Source organism: Bos grunniens, chromosome 3, assembly GCF_055505025.1.
Source record: "Bos grunniens cultivar Pamir isolate PY7600 chromosome 3, Bosgru_T2T1.0, whole genome shotgun sequence".
In the NCBI taxonomy this organism is placed as follows: Eukaryota; Metazoa; Chordata; class Mammalia; order Artiodactyla; family Bovidae; genus Bos; species Bos grunniens.
Window position 1 is genome coordinate 46,578,097 of NC_141167.1, and position 15,430 is coordinate 46,593,526.

Consider the following 15,430-nt stretch of genomic DNA (forward strand, 5'->3'; position numbering starts at 1 on the left):
ATCAAATATTTCAAAATAATAAAACAAAGTTTACCTTAGATTTTTTTTTAAAGTTTCAAAGTAAAATATACAGTTTCTCCATAAACATGTAACATTTAGATGAAAATAAATATTCCTCTGGTACTTAAAATTATCAAATTATCTTACACATTCTATTAAGCTAAAAAATACATAACATTACACATTTTAAATTTGTAAAGGAAAATTTTTAAACACATAAAATGCAGGTAGTTAATCTCCAATGAATTAAGACTAAGTAAAAACAGCACATAGTATTCCTTTAGAATCTACTAAGTAGCACAAAGCTACAGAAAACTTAATTTAGCTAATAATCAAATATCATGAGTTATAAGGAGGGGTCAGGGATAATTAATGTTCCCATTTTATAGATAGAAATAAAAACTAGAATAAAAAGAAATAAACTAAGTCACATAAAAACTTCTAGTACAACTAAAATTAATTACCCATTCCAATATTCTCTAGCAGGCCCAAACTTACAAGATACAGTTGCTTGCTTCTTTCAACAAAAAGAGAACAACCAAGCAGTCTTGCTCACTAGTACCGTTTATATTTATATTATGGATTGAGAATGGGGAACTCAAATGGAATAAAAGGACATCAAGAAGAGTCCTCCTTCAACATTAACCTTCACTTTTTTCAGACCCACAGGTGGTCAGAGTTTGAAATACCTTACCTCAAACAACATGATCAGTAACTTACTGAAAACAGGCTTCCCATTTCTACCTGTATGCAAATCACTTCTCTTGCTGCTGCTTTCTGGCATTCCAAAACTAAGTGTTTAGAGTGGCTTCTGTTTCTACCTTGCTTTGTGGCTTCCTTACCAATCATCAGAAAGGAAGGCATTCTGCACCTGTTTCTACCTACAAAATGGGAACTATAAGCAATTACTGACTCCCTCCTTACCTGTCAAAGATTTAAGAAGATCACCTAGACACTCTTCAAGAGCTTTGAGCTGCTTAGCAGTAGTACTAGATGAACAGCAGCTTCAATTTTTATCTTCTCTTGAAGTGATCCTTCTAATGCTGTCCAGAAGAACAGAGTACAGACAAATAAGACTCAGGCCAACAAATAGATTGCAGTATAGGATCTCACATCTGGAAATCCTATCATGTTACTCGTTGCCAAACAGGCTTAGAGATGAAAATTGATGAACCTAGATCTCAAAGTGAGAATTTTTCTGTGGTTGGGAAACATTCAGGTGATAATGATCAATTTTGGAAATCTTATAATGAAAAAGCATTTATTAAAAATAAATCAAAAAACAAGTCATATCAATAAAAATATTTAAATGTATATTTCTTATAATACAACCATTCCATTTCTTGCTAGCTATAAAAGACAATGCAAAGGGATATAAAAGGATGGTAAATGTAACATCATTTATACTGGGAGAAAACTGGACACAAATGTGTATCCACCTAAACATCCAAAAATAAGAGACTGAGTAAATAAATTACAACATATCCATACTATGGAATACAATGCAGTAGCTAAGAAGAATAAAGTAATTCTAAGACATACTAAAAATTGGGTGGAGGGGGGAGTTGCAAAATAATAGATACAATGCAATGACACTTTTTGAAAAAATAAATATTTGTATCAATAACTAAATATTATTATAGATATAAATCAATACACATTGAGATACATTGATTATTATATATATATATCAATGTACAATGAGTTGGACATGACTGAGCAACTGAACAACAATGTACATAAAGTATAAGAAAAGTCAGGAAGATATACAGCTGGATAATCTTCTGCAAAAGACTCTGGGACTATAAGCTGTAGTCAAGAGGGATTTCTCAGCTTTATATGTAAGATTGTGTGGTAGTTAATTTTATGTCAATTTGGCTAGACTATGATGCCCAACTGTTCAAACACCACCAGTCGAGATGTTGCTACAAAGCCGATATGGGATTTTGGAGGGGTGCACCACACAGCTTGCAGGATCTCGGTTCTCCAAGAAGGGACTGAAGCCAGGCCATGGTGATGAAAACATGTCCTAATTACTGGACTGCTGAGGAATTTCAAGATGGCATTTTTTAGATTGGTTGAAATTTAAATCTATAGACTTGGAGTAAAGCAGATTACCCTCACACAGTGGAAAGGCTGTTTCCAATCAAATGCAGGCCTGAAGAGCAAAGACTAAGGCTTCCCAAAGGAAAAGCAATTCTGCCTCAAGACTGCAACACAGAAACCTTGCCTGATATTCTGATCTATAGATTTCAGGCTCAAAACCATACAACTCTTTTCTGAATTTTCAGCCTGCTGGACTGTACTACAAATCTCAGACTTATCAGGTCCTACATTCACACAAGCTAATTCCTTAAAGTAAATCAACCTCTTCCTTACTCTTCTCTCCTTCTGTGTGTGTGTGTGTGTGTGTGTGTGTGTGTGTATACACATAGATATATACACATATACAGATAGATATAGATCTCCTATTAATTCTGTTTCTCAGAGAACCCTGACTAATTTACTTTTGTCTTTATAATAAGGATATATTTCTGTTGTGTGTAATAAAAGATAAATTCATAAAATCTTGGCCCTTACCCAATGTTATTTATTCTTTAAAATTTTATAAAATGCTTCTTCATACATCCAACTAAAAAATGCGTGAGTATATTTTGAGCAGATGAAATAAGAATTATGGAAAGAATTTACAATTTACTAATGGAGAAACCTCCACTGAGATTTAATGAAACAAGTACTGTAGAAATTTAAGCTTATTTAGCCTTAGTCAAATATATGGAATACTCAGGAATAGATAATGGGTAAGTAAATAATTTTAAAGTTGAAAAGTAGAAAAAAGGTTCAGGGAAATGAATTTAACAGTGTAGCTTCTTTATGGTCTTTTTAAAATAAAAGCATTAGAAATATAACAGAACCATGTGAAGACATTGTTTCCTATTTAACAACAAGGCAACTGACAACAAGAATATTTTTCAACATAAAATTCAAATGAACTAAGCTTTCTCTCCTGGCTTCTGTAAGATGATCTTCCAACTCTGTAACCAACCATTATAATTCCCTATTTGGATTCAAGGAGAAAAGAATACATGACTTGACAATTAAGCTACTCGTTCTACATGTGTTTCCATCACATTATTTTGGCAATATTAAATACTGAACAGTTTTTAAAGTGTAAAAATCTCGATTTGCACATACTGTTTTATCTTCCCGAAAAAGCCATCCAGTTTGGGCACGCGTAAAAGAAATTGATTTGGTTGATAAGGTTGCAGAGTAAATATCGCTACTCATTAAAATGTCAACCTCTTCTTCTGTTTCCATCTCTGATTCCTGAGGTGGAGGCAAAAGGTAGATATAAGAAACTAAGTTTTTAAAGGTAATTAGTGCCACAAATGAAAATATCAACAATTAAAATGTTACAAATTTCAAAAAGCAAAAAGGACCGATTCTAAAAACAATTACAGAAGTTTAAACTTTGTATATCTAAATAAGTTGGGCTTCCCTTGTGGCTCAGCAGGTAAAGAATCCATATGCAATGCGGGAGACCTGGGTTGGATCCCTGTGTTGGGAAGATCCCCTGTAGAAGGGAAAGGCTACCCACTCCAGTATTCTGGCCTAGAGAATTCCATGGACTGGATAGTCCATGGGGTTGCAAAGAGTCAGACATGACTGAGTGACTTTCACTTTCATCTAAATAAGTTAGAATTATAACTAATTATGAATCTAAAAATACAGGACACATGAAAAATGTACTTTGTAATGAAAATAATAATAGTTTACCCCATCACAGAAATATATAATGGAAATAATACTAGATTACACATTACATAAATACAGAGTACATAATTACAGAAGATTTAAGAATTAAGTAGACAGGTCTGAGACAAAATCCCTACACAAAGGTTTTGTTTTCTTTAAATACAGATGAATCTTACTTCAGTTTTTTTAACCTGAAGACCCACTGCTACCATTTGAGCCCTTCTTTCCCAGTAGTTTTAAGTGGAAGGAAGAAAGGGAAGGGCAGGAAGGAAAGAAAGGAAAGGAGTATAGGATCTTCTCTATACTCATCAAAGAAAGAAAAGGAATCCATAAATATCATCCCATGATTTCCAAACTCAATTAGCAGCCTTGCTTCAATGTATTCCCCAGTGCTGGCATATAATAATTGATCAAAAAATATTTTTTAAAAGAAAAAGCTTTGCACTTGTTTCATGTATAGAAACATAACTAAATGACCAAGTAAGAAGAGTAACTGAGTAGGTAATAAATGAGGTTCTATTCTCTTAACAGGCTAAGAGAGTTTCCCTGATACTTAGGACCACAGAATCCAAACTAGAGAAGGAGGAAAAAAAGAAGAACCCAGAGCCTTAGTGGAGAGTGAGAACCATCCATAGGGTTTACAATAACTAGAGGCTCTATCTTCCATATTTCCTGATTTCTAGATTCCCAAGAGGCCTATTTTCTATTCCTCACCACCAAACTTTCACCCAGATTTCCTTCACCCTTGCAAGTAAGGAATGGAAAATCTTGACATTAATGCTAAGGCTGTATAACAGATGAAAATGTATTCCTGGTAACCCAAACTAATTCTGAACACAACTGCAAAATTTTGGCTGGCATAGATTGTATAGAACTATTAATCCTCATGATGCAAATATGTTATAAATTAGGATTTTATGTATTAGCTTGGGAACAACACTATATATAACACTACCTATGAAGAAATTTGCTTTAAGTTTCAAACATCCCATTTCAAAGAAACTTTTTTTATATACTTTTACGTATGGGTTTATTTTTGGCTGTGCTGGGTCTTTGTCGCTGCACGGGCTCTTCTCTAGTGTAGGGGAGGGGGCTACTCTCTAGTTGTGGAGCACAGTGTCATTGCAGTGGCTTCTCGCATCACAGAACACAGGCTCAGAGTGCAGGCTCAATAGCTGGAGCACACAGGCGCAGCTGCTTCTTGACATGTGGGATCTTCTGAACCAAGGATCACACCCATGTCTCTCTCTTGCACTGGCAGGTGGATTCTTTAGCACTGAGCCATGAGGGAAACCCGCAAAAAACATTTGATACAGAACTCTTCTATAAATTGTACACTATCTCCTAACCACATCACTGAAAATGACCTGTTATTAATTACATTCATTCAGCAAACACTTAATGAACAGTTAGTACTTATAAATACATATTGGTGAAAAAAACAAGTATTCCCTGCCTTAAGAATTACTGCTTACTATCTAGCTTTTCTATATTCTTTTAGACATAAAATACACACGCATATACCCTAAATACATCAGCTAATATTTACACCACTAGCCTTAATCTCTGGCTTCTCTTTTAGTATCATCTTTCTAACTCATTCATTGCCTCGTTAGCTATCCTATTGTTATTTAAGACACAAGAATTCAAATTATTTAGTACACTTCTGAGAGTCTAGAATAAGGGTCAGCAGAATATGAAAAGCAGTCAAATCCAGTGCACCACTTGTTTTTATAAGTAAAATTTTATTAGAACACAGCCACACTCATTCATTAATATATTGTCTAAGGTGACTTTTACGTTAATAACAGCAGAGGTGAGTAGCTGTGACAGAGACCATATGACCCTAAAAATACATTTAAATATCTAAAATATTGACTCTCTCCCTTACAGAAAGAGTTTGGCAAACTCTGGCTTAGAATGCACTGATGCTGTATTAAGTACCAGAGAACACAACTAAAAGACCCCCATACCTTTGAGGAGCTTAGCCCCCACAAAAAGAAGAATGCCATATAGACTAAAAGAAAAAAAGGAAATAGCACTAGAAGCTCTACAGTACCAGATTTAGTGGAGCATCAAGAAAAGAATGGTCACCCAGGAGGGGAGGAAGCAACAACACTAAATAGGTATCCCTCAGGGTGACAGTGTAAGAAGTGTATTCCTGGAAGTGGAAACAACATGAACAAAGGAATGAAATACTAAACAGCCTGGAAAAAACTGCAAAGAGTTCAGCATGAGGGTAGCTATGATAACAAGGTAAGGCAAACATGGGAAAGTCAGCAAAAGCCATGTCCTGAAGGAACCATCCCATGAGGAGGAATTTGGATTTCATTCTTCTTGGCAATAGGGAACTTTTACAGTGTCTTTAAGGAAGACAAGTTTCATGAATTTGTTTTCAATGTTCAACCTATCTCCAATATGTGAGATAATTTAGAAGCAGGCAAGAAGGGGGCCAGGAAGATCATTTATGAGACATTTGTGACACTCCAGCTGAAACAGTATCTAAATTATGGCAATAACAGCATCAATAAAAAAAAAAGGGATAATTATAAGGCATCTGGAGAGGGAAATGGCAACCCACTCCAGTATTATCACCTGGAGAACCCCATGGACAGAGGAGCCTGGTGGGCTGCTGTCCATGCAGTCGCACAGAGTCGGACAAGATTGAAGCAATTCAGCATGCATGCACCCATAACGCATTAGGGAGACAAGAATAACCACACATGTTCTCTAATTAGGAAACCTGAGAGTCCAAGAAAAAAGGTCCAAAAAATTCCAAGCTTTCTCACGGAACAGAAAATGATGTTAATCACCAAAAGAAAGAAAATGGGAGAACAGGCACCTGGAGGGAAAATAATGAGTTAAGTCTTCAACAAACTGAATTTTGAGGTACTTAAGAGACACATATGATACCCAGTAGGCATTTAAATAGGTCCCCACTCAGAAGATTTGAGTTAGAAATAAATACTCGTGAATTATCAGCTAATAAGAGGTAGTGAGAGCTGTGGGGATATTCTGGCAATTTGTAAAAATGAGAACAACATCAAGGGCCTATCAATATTCAAGAAGTAAGCAGAGAAAGAGCCTCTTGATGCAAGTAAAAGAGGAAAGTGAAAAAGTTGGCTTAAAGCTCAACATTCAGAAAATGAAGATTATGGCATCTGGTCCCATCATTTCATGGGAAATAGATGAGGAAACAGTGTCAGACTTTATTTTTGGGGCTCCAAAATCACTGCAGACGGTGATTGCAGCCATGAAATTAAAAGACGCTTACCCCTTGGAAGGAAAGTTATGACCAACCTAGACAGCATATTAAAAAACAGAGACATCACTTTGCCAAGGGTATGGTTTTTCCAGTAGTCATGTATGGATGTGAGAGTTGGACTATAATGAAAGCTGAGCACAGAAGAATTGATGCTTTTGAACTGTGGTGTTGGAGAAGACTCTTGAGAGTCCCTTGGACTGCAAGATCCAACAAGTCCATCCTAAAGGAAATCAGTCCTGGCTGTTCATTGGAAGGACTGATGTTGAAGCTGAAAGTCCAATACTTTGGCCACCTGATGCGAACAGCTGACTCATTTGAAAAGACCCTGATGTTGGGAAAGATTGAAGGCAAGAGGAGAAGGGGACGACAGAGGACAAGATGGTTGGGTGGCATCACTGACTCAATGGACATGAGTTTGGGTAGGCTCTGGGAGTTGGTGATGGACAGGGAGGCCTGGCATGCTGCAGTTCATGGGGTCACAAAGATTCGGACACGACTGAGTGACTGAATTGAACTGAACTGGAGAAAAAGGAAGAGACAAAAGAGAGTAAGACAGAAACATGGGAAAAGAACATCTATTGGCCAAAGTCAAATCACAAGGAAATGAAATTTTTAAGAACTGAGTTATTACTAATAGAAAACACTTCAGAGAAATCTATACAAAGAGAAGGTGGAAACAAGTGCACTGATACCAGCAATGGACTCATTATGAACAGCATCTAAAACCCCAAATCCTACTTCCTTTTCCAAATGCTCCAATGTAACAGTGTGACACCACCATCATATACACTATTCTGTAGTCTGTGCAGTGTGCAATACCATCATGCTTAAAAAGCAAGGTACACACCTTAATTTAAAAATATCAATATACTTTATTGCTAAAAAATGCTAGCCATTATCTGAACCTTCAGCGAGTCATAATCTGTTTGCTGGTGAAGGTTCAAAATATTTCAGTTCAGTTCAGTTCAGTTCAGTCGCTCAGTCGTGTCCATTTCTTTGCAACCCCATAGACTGCAGCATGCCAGGCTTCCCTGTCCATCACCAACTCCCAGAGCTTACTCACATCCAACCATCTCATTCTCTGTTGTCCCCTTCTCCTCCCGCCTTCAATCTTTCCCAGCATCAGGGTCTTTTCAAATGAGTCAGCACTTTACATCAGGTAGCTAAAGTATTCGAACTTCAGCTTCAGCATCAGTCCTTCCAAGGAAAATTCAGGATTGATCTCCTTTAGGATTCAGTGGTTTGATCTCCTTGCTGTCCAAGGGACTCTCAGAAAGAGTCTTCTCCAACACCACATTTCAAAAGCATCAATTCTTTGACGTTCAGTTTTCTTTATGGTCCAACTCTCACATCCATATATGACTACTGGAAAAACTATAGCTTTGACTAGACGGATCTTTGTCCGTAGAGATGTCTCTGCTTTTTAATATGCTGTCTAGGTTTGTCACAGCTTTTCTTCCAATCAGCAAGCATCTTTTAATTTCATAGCTGCAATCACCATCTGCAGTGATTTTTGAGCCCAAGAAAATAAAGTCACTGTTTCCACTGTTTCCCCATCTATTTGCCATGACGTGATAGAACCAGATGCCATAATCTTAGTTTTCTGAATGTCGAGTTTTAAGCCAGCCTTTTCACTCTCCTCTTCCATCCAGAGGCTCTTTAGTTCCTCTTTGCTTTCTGTCATAAGGGTGGTCATCTACATATCTGAGGTTATTGATATTTCTGCTGGCAATCTTGATTCCAGCTTGTGCTTCATCCAGCACAGCACTGTGCATGATGTACTCTGCATATAAGTTAAATAAGCAGGGTGACAATATACAGCCTTGACATACTCTTTGGGATTGGAATGAAAACTGACCTTTTCCAGTCCTGTGACCACTGCTGAGTTTTCCAGATTTGCTGGCATGCTGAGCGCAGCACTTTGACAGCATCATCTTTTAGGATTTGAAATAGCTCAACTGGAATTCCATCACCTCCACTAGCTCTGTTCGTAGTGATGCCTCTTAATACCCACTCGACTTCGCACTCCAGGATGTCTAGCTCTAGGTGAGTGATCACACCATTGTGGATTTTATCTGGTCATTAAGGTCTTTTTTTGTATGGTTCTTCTGTGTATTCTTGCCACCTCTTCTTAGTATCTTCTGCTTCTGTTAGGTCCATACCATTTCTGTTCTTTATTGTACACGTCTTTGCATTAAATGTTCCCTTAGTATCTCTCATTTTCTTGAAGAAATCTCTAGTCTTTCCCATTCTATTGTTTTTCTCTATTTCTTTACCTTGATCACTTAGAAAGGCGTTCTCTCTCCTTGCTATTCTTTGCAACTCTGCATTCATATATGATAGTAACTGATATACAGTTGGCCCTCCATATTTGCAGGTTCCACATCTACAGATACAACCAACCAAGGATGAAAAATATTTGAGGAAAAGATTCCAGAAAGTTCCAAAAATCAAAATTTAAACTTGTCACAAAGTCCAGTCAACTATTTACAAGGCATTTACATAGTGCTCACAACTATTTACTTGTGCGTCTGTGGATTTTGGTGACCTCAAGGTTCCTAGAATCATTCCCCAGCAGATACCAAGGGACAAACTGTATACTATTAATACAATGCCACTATACATAGCACCTGCTTCTGCTCCTGCTGCTAAGTTGCTTCAGTCGTGTCGGACTCTGTGCGACCCCACAGACAGCAGCCCACCAGGCTCCTCTGTCCCTGGGATTCTCCAGGCAAGAATACTGCAGTGGGTTGCCATTTTCTTCTCCAATCCATGCATGCATGCTAAGTTGCTTCAGTCGTGTCTGATTCTGTGCAACCCTATGGACAGCAGCCCTCCAGGCTCCTCTGTCCACAGGATTCTCCAGGAAGAATACTGGAGTGGGTTGCCATTTCCTTCTCTCATACATAGCACCTAGCAGTGTCTAGACGCACTTTATTAGGTCCTTGATAAATGTTTAAGGAAGGAAGAGAGGGAAGGAGGAAAAGTCAAAGAACTATGTAAAATTAATTCATTTAAATTACTTTTTGATCATATCAATATGCTGTTTAAGAATCTTGCTCTGAAAAAAAAAAAAAAGAATCTTGCTGTTATCAACTATGTGTGCCTGCATAAAATAAAAATAAAAACAAAATAAAAGCAACAGTGATAAAACAAAATGTTGATCTAAGAACATCTGTAGTGCTATCAATGATATATATAGATACTATAAAAGCTGTTTCTTTGGTTTATAGCAGGGCAAGGAGCTTTCAGGGAACAATGGATCAAGATAATGGTGCACATGGTTTTTCAAAGGTGGTTGTAGAGACAAAACCAATATGGAGATACGGTGTTTTGAAGGAATATAATTTTACATTTTAAGAGTGAAAAGAAAGAGAAAAGAAAGGTAGCCAAAGAGTTAGCAAAAGTAAAAGAGTACAGACAAAAAACCAAAAGAGGTGCTCATATTACAGAAACAGAGATGGTTCACAACCCTAAAATAAAGTAGGGCCAGAACAAGCTCAATAAATGAGAACTACAAGAATTCAGAGTTTATTTAACCAGGACATTATCAGTGAATTATGAGCAAACAGACTCAATAGTTTAGTCAGGATAAAGAAAAGATGATAAAATTTTTTTTTAAAAAACTAGAGGTAAGAAAATGGAAACTTTAGGAATAAACCATTTCAATTATGTCTTATGCCTTTCAAAACAATTACACTGAGGCTTGGCTGCATACACAGACTTTTTTTTTAAACCCATTTACAGGAATTTGCTCAACATGCTCACCTCATGGTGTATTCGCTGATAAACTTTTTGTTCATTGTCTAATACTACAAAAGATTCAGAGGGTGCCGCATCCCCATTGAAAATGAAGCTTAAATCCCCTCGTTGGCACTTCATGTCAGTAAAGTCTATGAGAGTAGTGTCAAGCCTGTGAAAGATGGACAGATGAGAAATTCTGACAAATAAAATCTCAATAAAACTTCATATTAATGAAATAAGCTTTGTTCCTTCTGAACTCAAACCAAAAGGCTAATACCATATTTCAAAGCCAAACTTATATATAAGAGCTAAATTTAAAATATCTCATTAAAAAACACCAAAAGAATATTTAAATATATATTCAATTTTACCTATATTTCATTTTCCTGAATATATAACTTCATTAATCCAGCAGGAGAAAGGTTGTTTTCCCATTGCTGATGCATTTCTCAACCTGTACCCCATTCTATTTCCCTTACCATAGCTACTCCATAAAATTTACCTCAAGGAAGAAGGGCAGAAAAGGAAAGCAAACCCGTCTAACATCTTTTGATCCCTTTAAGACAAAGTTGCTAGCTCAGCAGAGTACAGCTGACCCTTAACCACAGGGGTCTGGAACACTGACTCCCATCCCCTCCATATGTAACTTTACAGTTGGCCCTCCATATGTACATTTCCACGCTCTCAGGTTCAACCAACCTTGGATCATGTAATACTATAATATGTATTTATTGAAAAAAGATCTGTGTGTAAGAAGGCCCAAGTAGTTCAAACCAGTGTTGTTCAAAGGTCTGCTGTATACCTGAAGAGTATAGCAATGCACGGGCCACATTCTTAGATTAAGGGCTGTGTGTCCACAGTCTTGTCCTTGTGAGCTGCATCGAGGCTGATGCTTAATCATACAGTATTAAACCTTGCTTCATCCTTCAACTCAATAAAGCATTTAATTTACTCCAAATTCTTGGCCTTTTTGCTTGACTTCTCAGATTCAGATTAGCATTCTCTTTCCCAACATTTTCTTTTCTAACATCTCCACAGCCCGAAACATTATGGATCTTTCCTATGGCAAATATTCATGTATTCAAACACCTGTATGTTTGTTGTGTTCACTGTAACCAAGACCTGACATGGTCGACCCAATGGGTTGGTCTCAAATAAATTCTATAAATCACTACTTGGTGAAATTAGAGAGAATAATGGAGTGGAAAACTTTATAAGTATCCTGATGTGCTTCAATCTTGCCCAAGGCTTTGTAGTCTCCAGATCATCATAGCAGGACCTGACTGGCTGCTCAAAACACAGTCCTTAAGTTAAGAAATAGGTTCACACAGCTGTTAAGAAATGCTGATCACACCCAAAAGAACATTTCTTTAAGTCTTTGTGAGAGGTCCACCCTGGCTACTGAGTTTCTAACACAATATAAGAACTCATTACTTTGTAGGATTTTCCGTTCTCACCATAGACAAGGCAAATGAGTGGGCATTACTAGTTTCCCTTCATAGGAAAAGCTGAAAAATGGAACATATTTCACATGCTGCATCAAGAGAGTAACCAAGGTTACATACAATTTAACACCCAAACTAGTAACTTTTAAAAGTGAAGGTGACACTATTAATAATTTTACTAGGACAACAGAGATGAATAGGGAAGTATGATTAACCTATGTATAAGAAGCTCTTTTCTGAGCCATGTAAAATACATACAGCCCTCAGAGTCAAATAAGAAGTCCTAAAAAAATAGCAAGGCACCAGCTCCTGTAGGAGTGAACTTGACTTGCTGCTTTATGGTTGAATTCTTGCCCCTGGTCCACTTACAGTGGCCTGCTACTGCACTGTTGGTGCTTGTACTACTAAACATATTCTGTTGTTGCTTGTATATGTGGCACAAGAGAAAACGATGCCAATAAAAGGGGCTTATCTCCTACCTCTAATGTGGGCTAATGTGGTCTAATGAAGTCTCAAAAAGGGGACAGATCATTTTATATGAGTGGCCTATTTGGACTCCACGGTTCAGCTACCAGGGAACTCTATACCCCTCAAAAAAAGAAGACATGGGCCAGAATAGTCTTTTGCCTCCACTCCCTTCTTGCCCATCCTGGGGGAGAATAGTAGTGGGCTGCAAGGGGTGGGGGTGAGAGGAGAGATGCACAGAGAGACAAAGACAGACTGACATTGGCGACATTTGAGCCCTTCAATCTAGCCACACCTAAGATCAGTCATTGTCAATTTTTATTTTATATGTGTTTTCATAATTTGCAACTGAAAGACTAATACAACTTATATATTAGACATATTAGATGGCATAGTAAGCTGTATCAAACATGCCTCATAATGATATAATTTATATCATGGTGATATTTTAATGTATCAACTGGTCCTTGGCTTTCAGCTTAATGAGCCTAAATACTTCTAATTTTTACCATGTAATTCACCATGAAGGACACAAAGTTCTTTATACAAATGCAAAGATTCAAATAGAAAATGTTCTTTTACAGATAAAAACTTGATAACTACCCAAGTAACAGTGAAAAGAAAATAGGGCCTATCCTTGAGATAGGAAGAGCTCAAATGAGACAGTTTGCAAAGATTATTTAGGTCAACGGTTATATATTACCTCAAAATTATTAGTAGTGAAAATATCTATTAGTATTCTCAACAATAAAGTTGTTCATATTACTATTTCTACTAAAATATTAATTTCTCCTAGACACCAAAGATGATACTGTGTTGATTTTTGCCCACACAACTTGCAGGATTTTAGTTCCCCAACCAGAGATGGAATCTGTGATCTTGGTAGTGAAAGCATGGGAATCCTAACTACTTGACCACCAGGGAATTCCCATACTTTAAATAAATAACACTGCTATCATGAGATACAAGTAAAAGTCATTTGAAGTGATGTTTAAAAGAACTAATTATCTCATGACATTTAAATGTGCAAGTTTTTATTTAATGTTAACAAACTGGTTTTTCTTTTAATTCTTCGTCTATGCAAAAAAACCTTTACCATACATTCTAAAATGCAGCTTCTCCATTACTCTAGTTAACTTTGATAACCAGCATTTTGAACCCATCACTCCTTCAACCTTAGTAAAGAGCTTTCCTGCTAGTAAGCCCCAGGTTTCAGTGTCTTACTAAATTACAGTAGCTCCCCTTAAGCTACATTCTTTGACACAATTATTCTCTCTTATTGTCATACATCTATCTTAGCCATTTTGTGGGGTTTTTTTATCATCTATATTTATTATGTAATATGTACCATGTCATTTACTTTTAAAAGGTATATATAAATGTGAAATAATTTTTTAAAAGAAAGAAGCTCCTTTTCTTCTAAATTTAAGAATCAAACAGAACTAAAACTAACCTTTAACACAGCACATGGAAGACAATACTATTCTCCCAAGTTATCTACTAACTTTGGCAAGTACCCATATTAAAAATTTTTTAACTGATGAATAATTTTTTGAAATTCATAATATATTGCTAACAATAGAATACTGAATTAAATCTACATCATTAACAAATCCTTTCATAGTTTTTCACCCATACTTTACTGTGTTTTCCAAGGTTTCTGTAATAACCATGAATTGAATGTGCATGAGAACGTTCATGATGAGCAAGATCTGAGGAGGTTATTTTTAAAAAACAAAAACACAGAAAACTCTACCTAAACCAAGAGAATTTTGTTTGAGAATAATTATCCTAGAACTTACTTCCAACTAAAGGTTATCTCTTCATTATAATTCATCATACTTAATAATTAATCTCATAAACAGTTGATTTTCTTTAAATTTCTGTCTTGTGACATGATAAGAAGTCACATGATAAGAAGACAGTAAGTCAGAGAGGTCCTGGCTCAGCATTAATTTGTAATATGCTCATAAAAATCACTTCACCTTTCTGAACTTTCTAATCTATAAAATGAAGAGTTTATATAACTTTTTAAGACATCTCTAGTTCTAGACAATACTCAAATTAATATTGTGAATTTTTATAAACATAGGCATATAAATTATATGTATACATATATAAATGTACAAATATGAATACACTTCCTGGCAGTCTAGTGGTTAGGCTCTACACTCTTACTGCTCAGGCCCAAGTTTGATCCCTGGTTGGGGAACTAAAATCCCATAAGCCGCACAGTACGGCCAGTTAAAAAAACAGTTGGCATATTCACTAGCATTCTAAATAGCTTAAATAGGTATCATTTATATAATTTGTTGTTCAATGCTAAGTTGTGTCCAACTCTGCAACACCACGGACTGCAGCACACAAGACACCTCTGTCCTCCACTATCTCCCAGAATTTGCTCCACTTCATGTCCATTCCATCAGTGATACTAACTAACCACCTCATCCTCTGCCACCCACTTCTCCTTTTGCCTTCAATCTTTCCGAGCATGAGGGTCTTTTCCAATGACTCAGCTCTTTGCATCAGGTACAAAGTATTGGAGCTTCAACTTCAGAATCAGTCCTTCCAACGAATGTTCAGGGCTGATTTCCTTTAGGATTGACTGGTTTGATCTCCTTGCTATTCAAGGGACTCTCAACATTAAAAAAAAAACTAAGATCTTGCCATGTGGTCATCCCATCACTTCAAGGCAAACATAAGGGGAAAAAATGGAAGCAGTAACAGATTTTATTCTCTTGGGCTTCAAAATTAC

General features: G+C 36.6%; 1 protein-coding gene across 3 annotated transcripts in view; it reads right to left on the bottom strand.

Moving 5' to 3' along the window:
- Positions 1-15,430, bottom strand: part of ANKRD13C (ankyrin repeat domain 13C) — a 93,556-nt gene that overhangs the window by 24,605 nt on the left and 53,521 nt on the right. For 2 of the 3 annotated variants that reach the window (XM_086390525.1, XM_086390524.1), the window contains exons 7-8: positions 10,790-10,934; positions 3,196-3,327 (exon numbers count right to left, since the gene is read on the bottom strand). In XM_086390525.1, the coding sequence (XP_086246651.1) occupies positions 3,196-3,327; positions 10,790-10,934 (277 nt within the window). Of the gene's footprint in view, positions 1-924; positions 1,044-3,195; positions 3,328-10,789; positions 10,935-15,430 lie in introns of all 3 variants that reach the window. The other variant, XR_015160226.1, reaches the window with a different exon arrangement.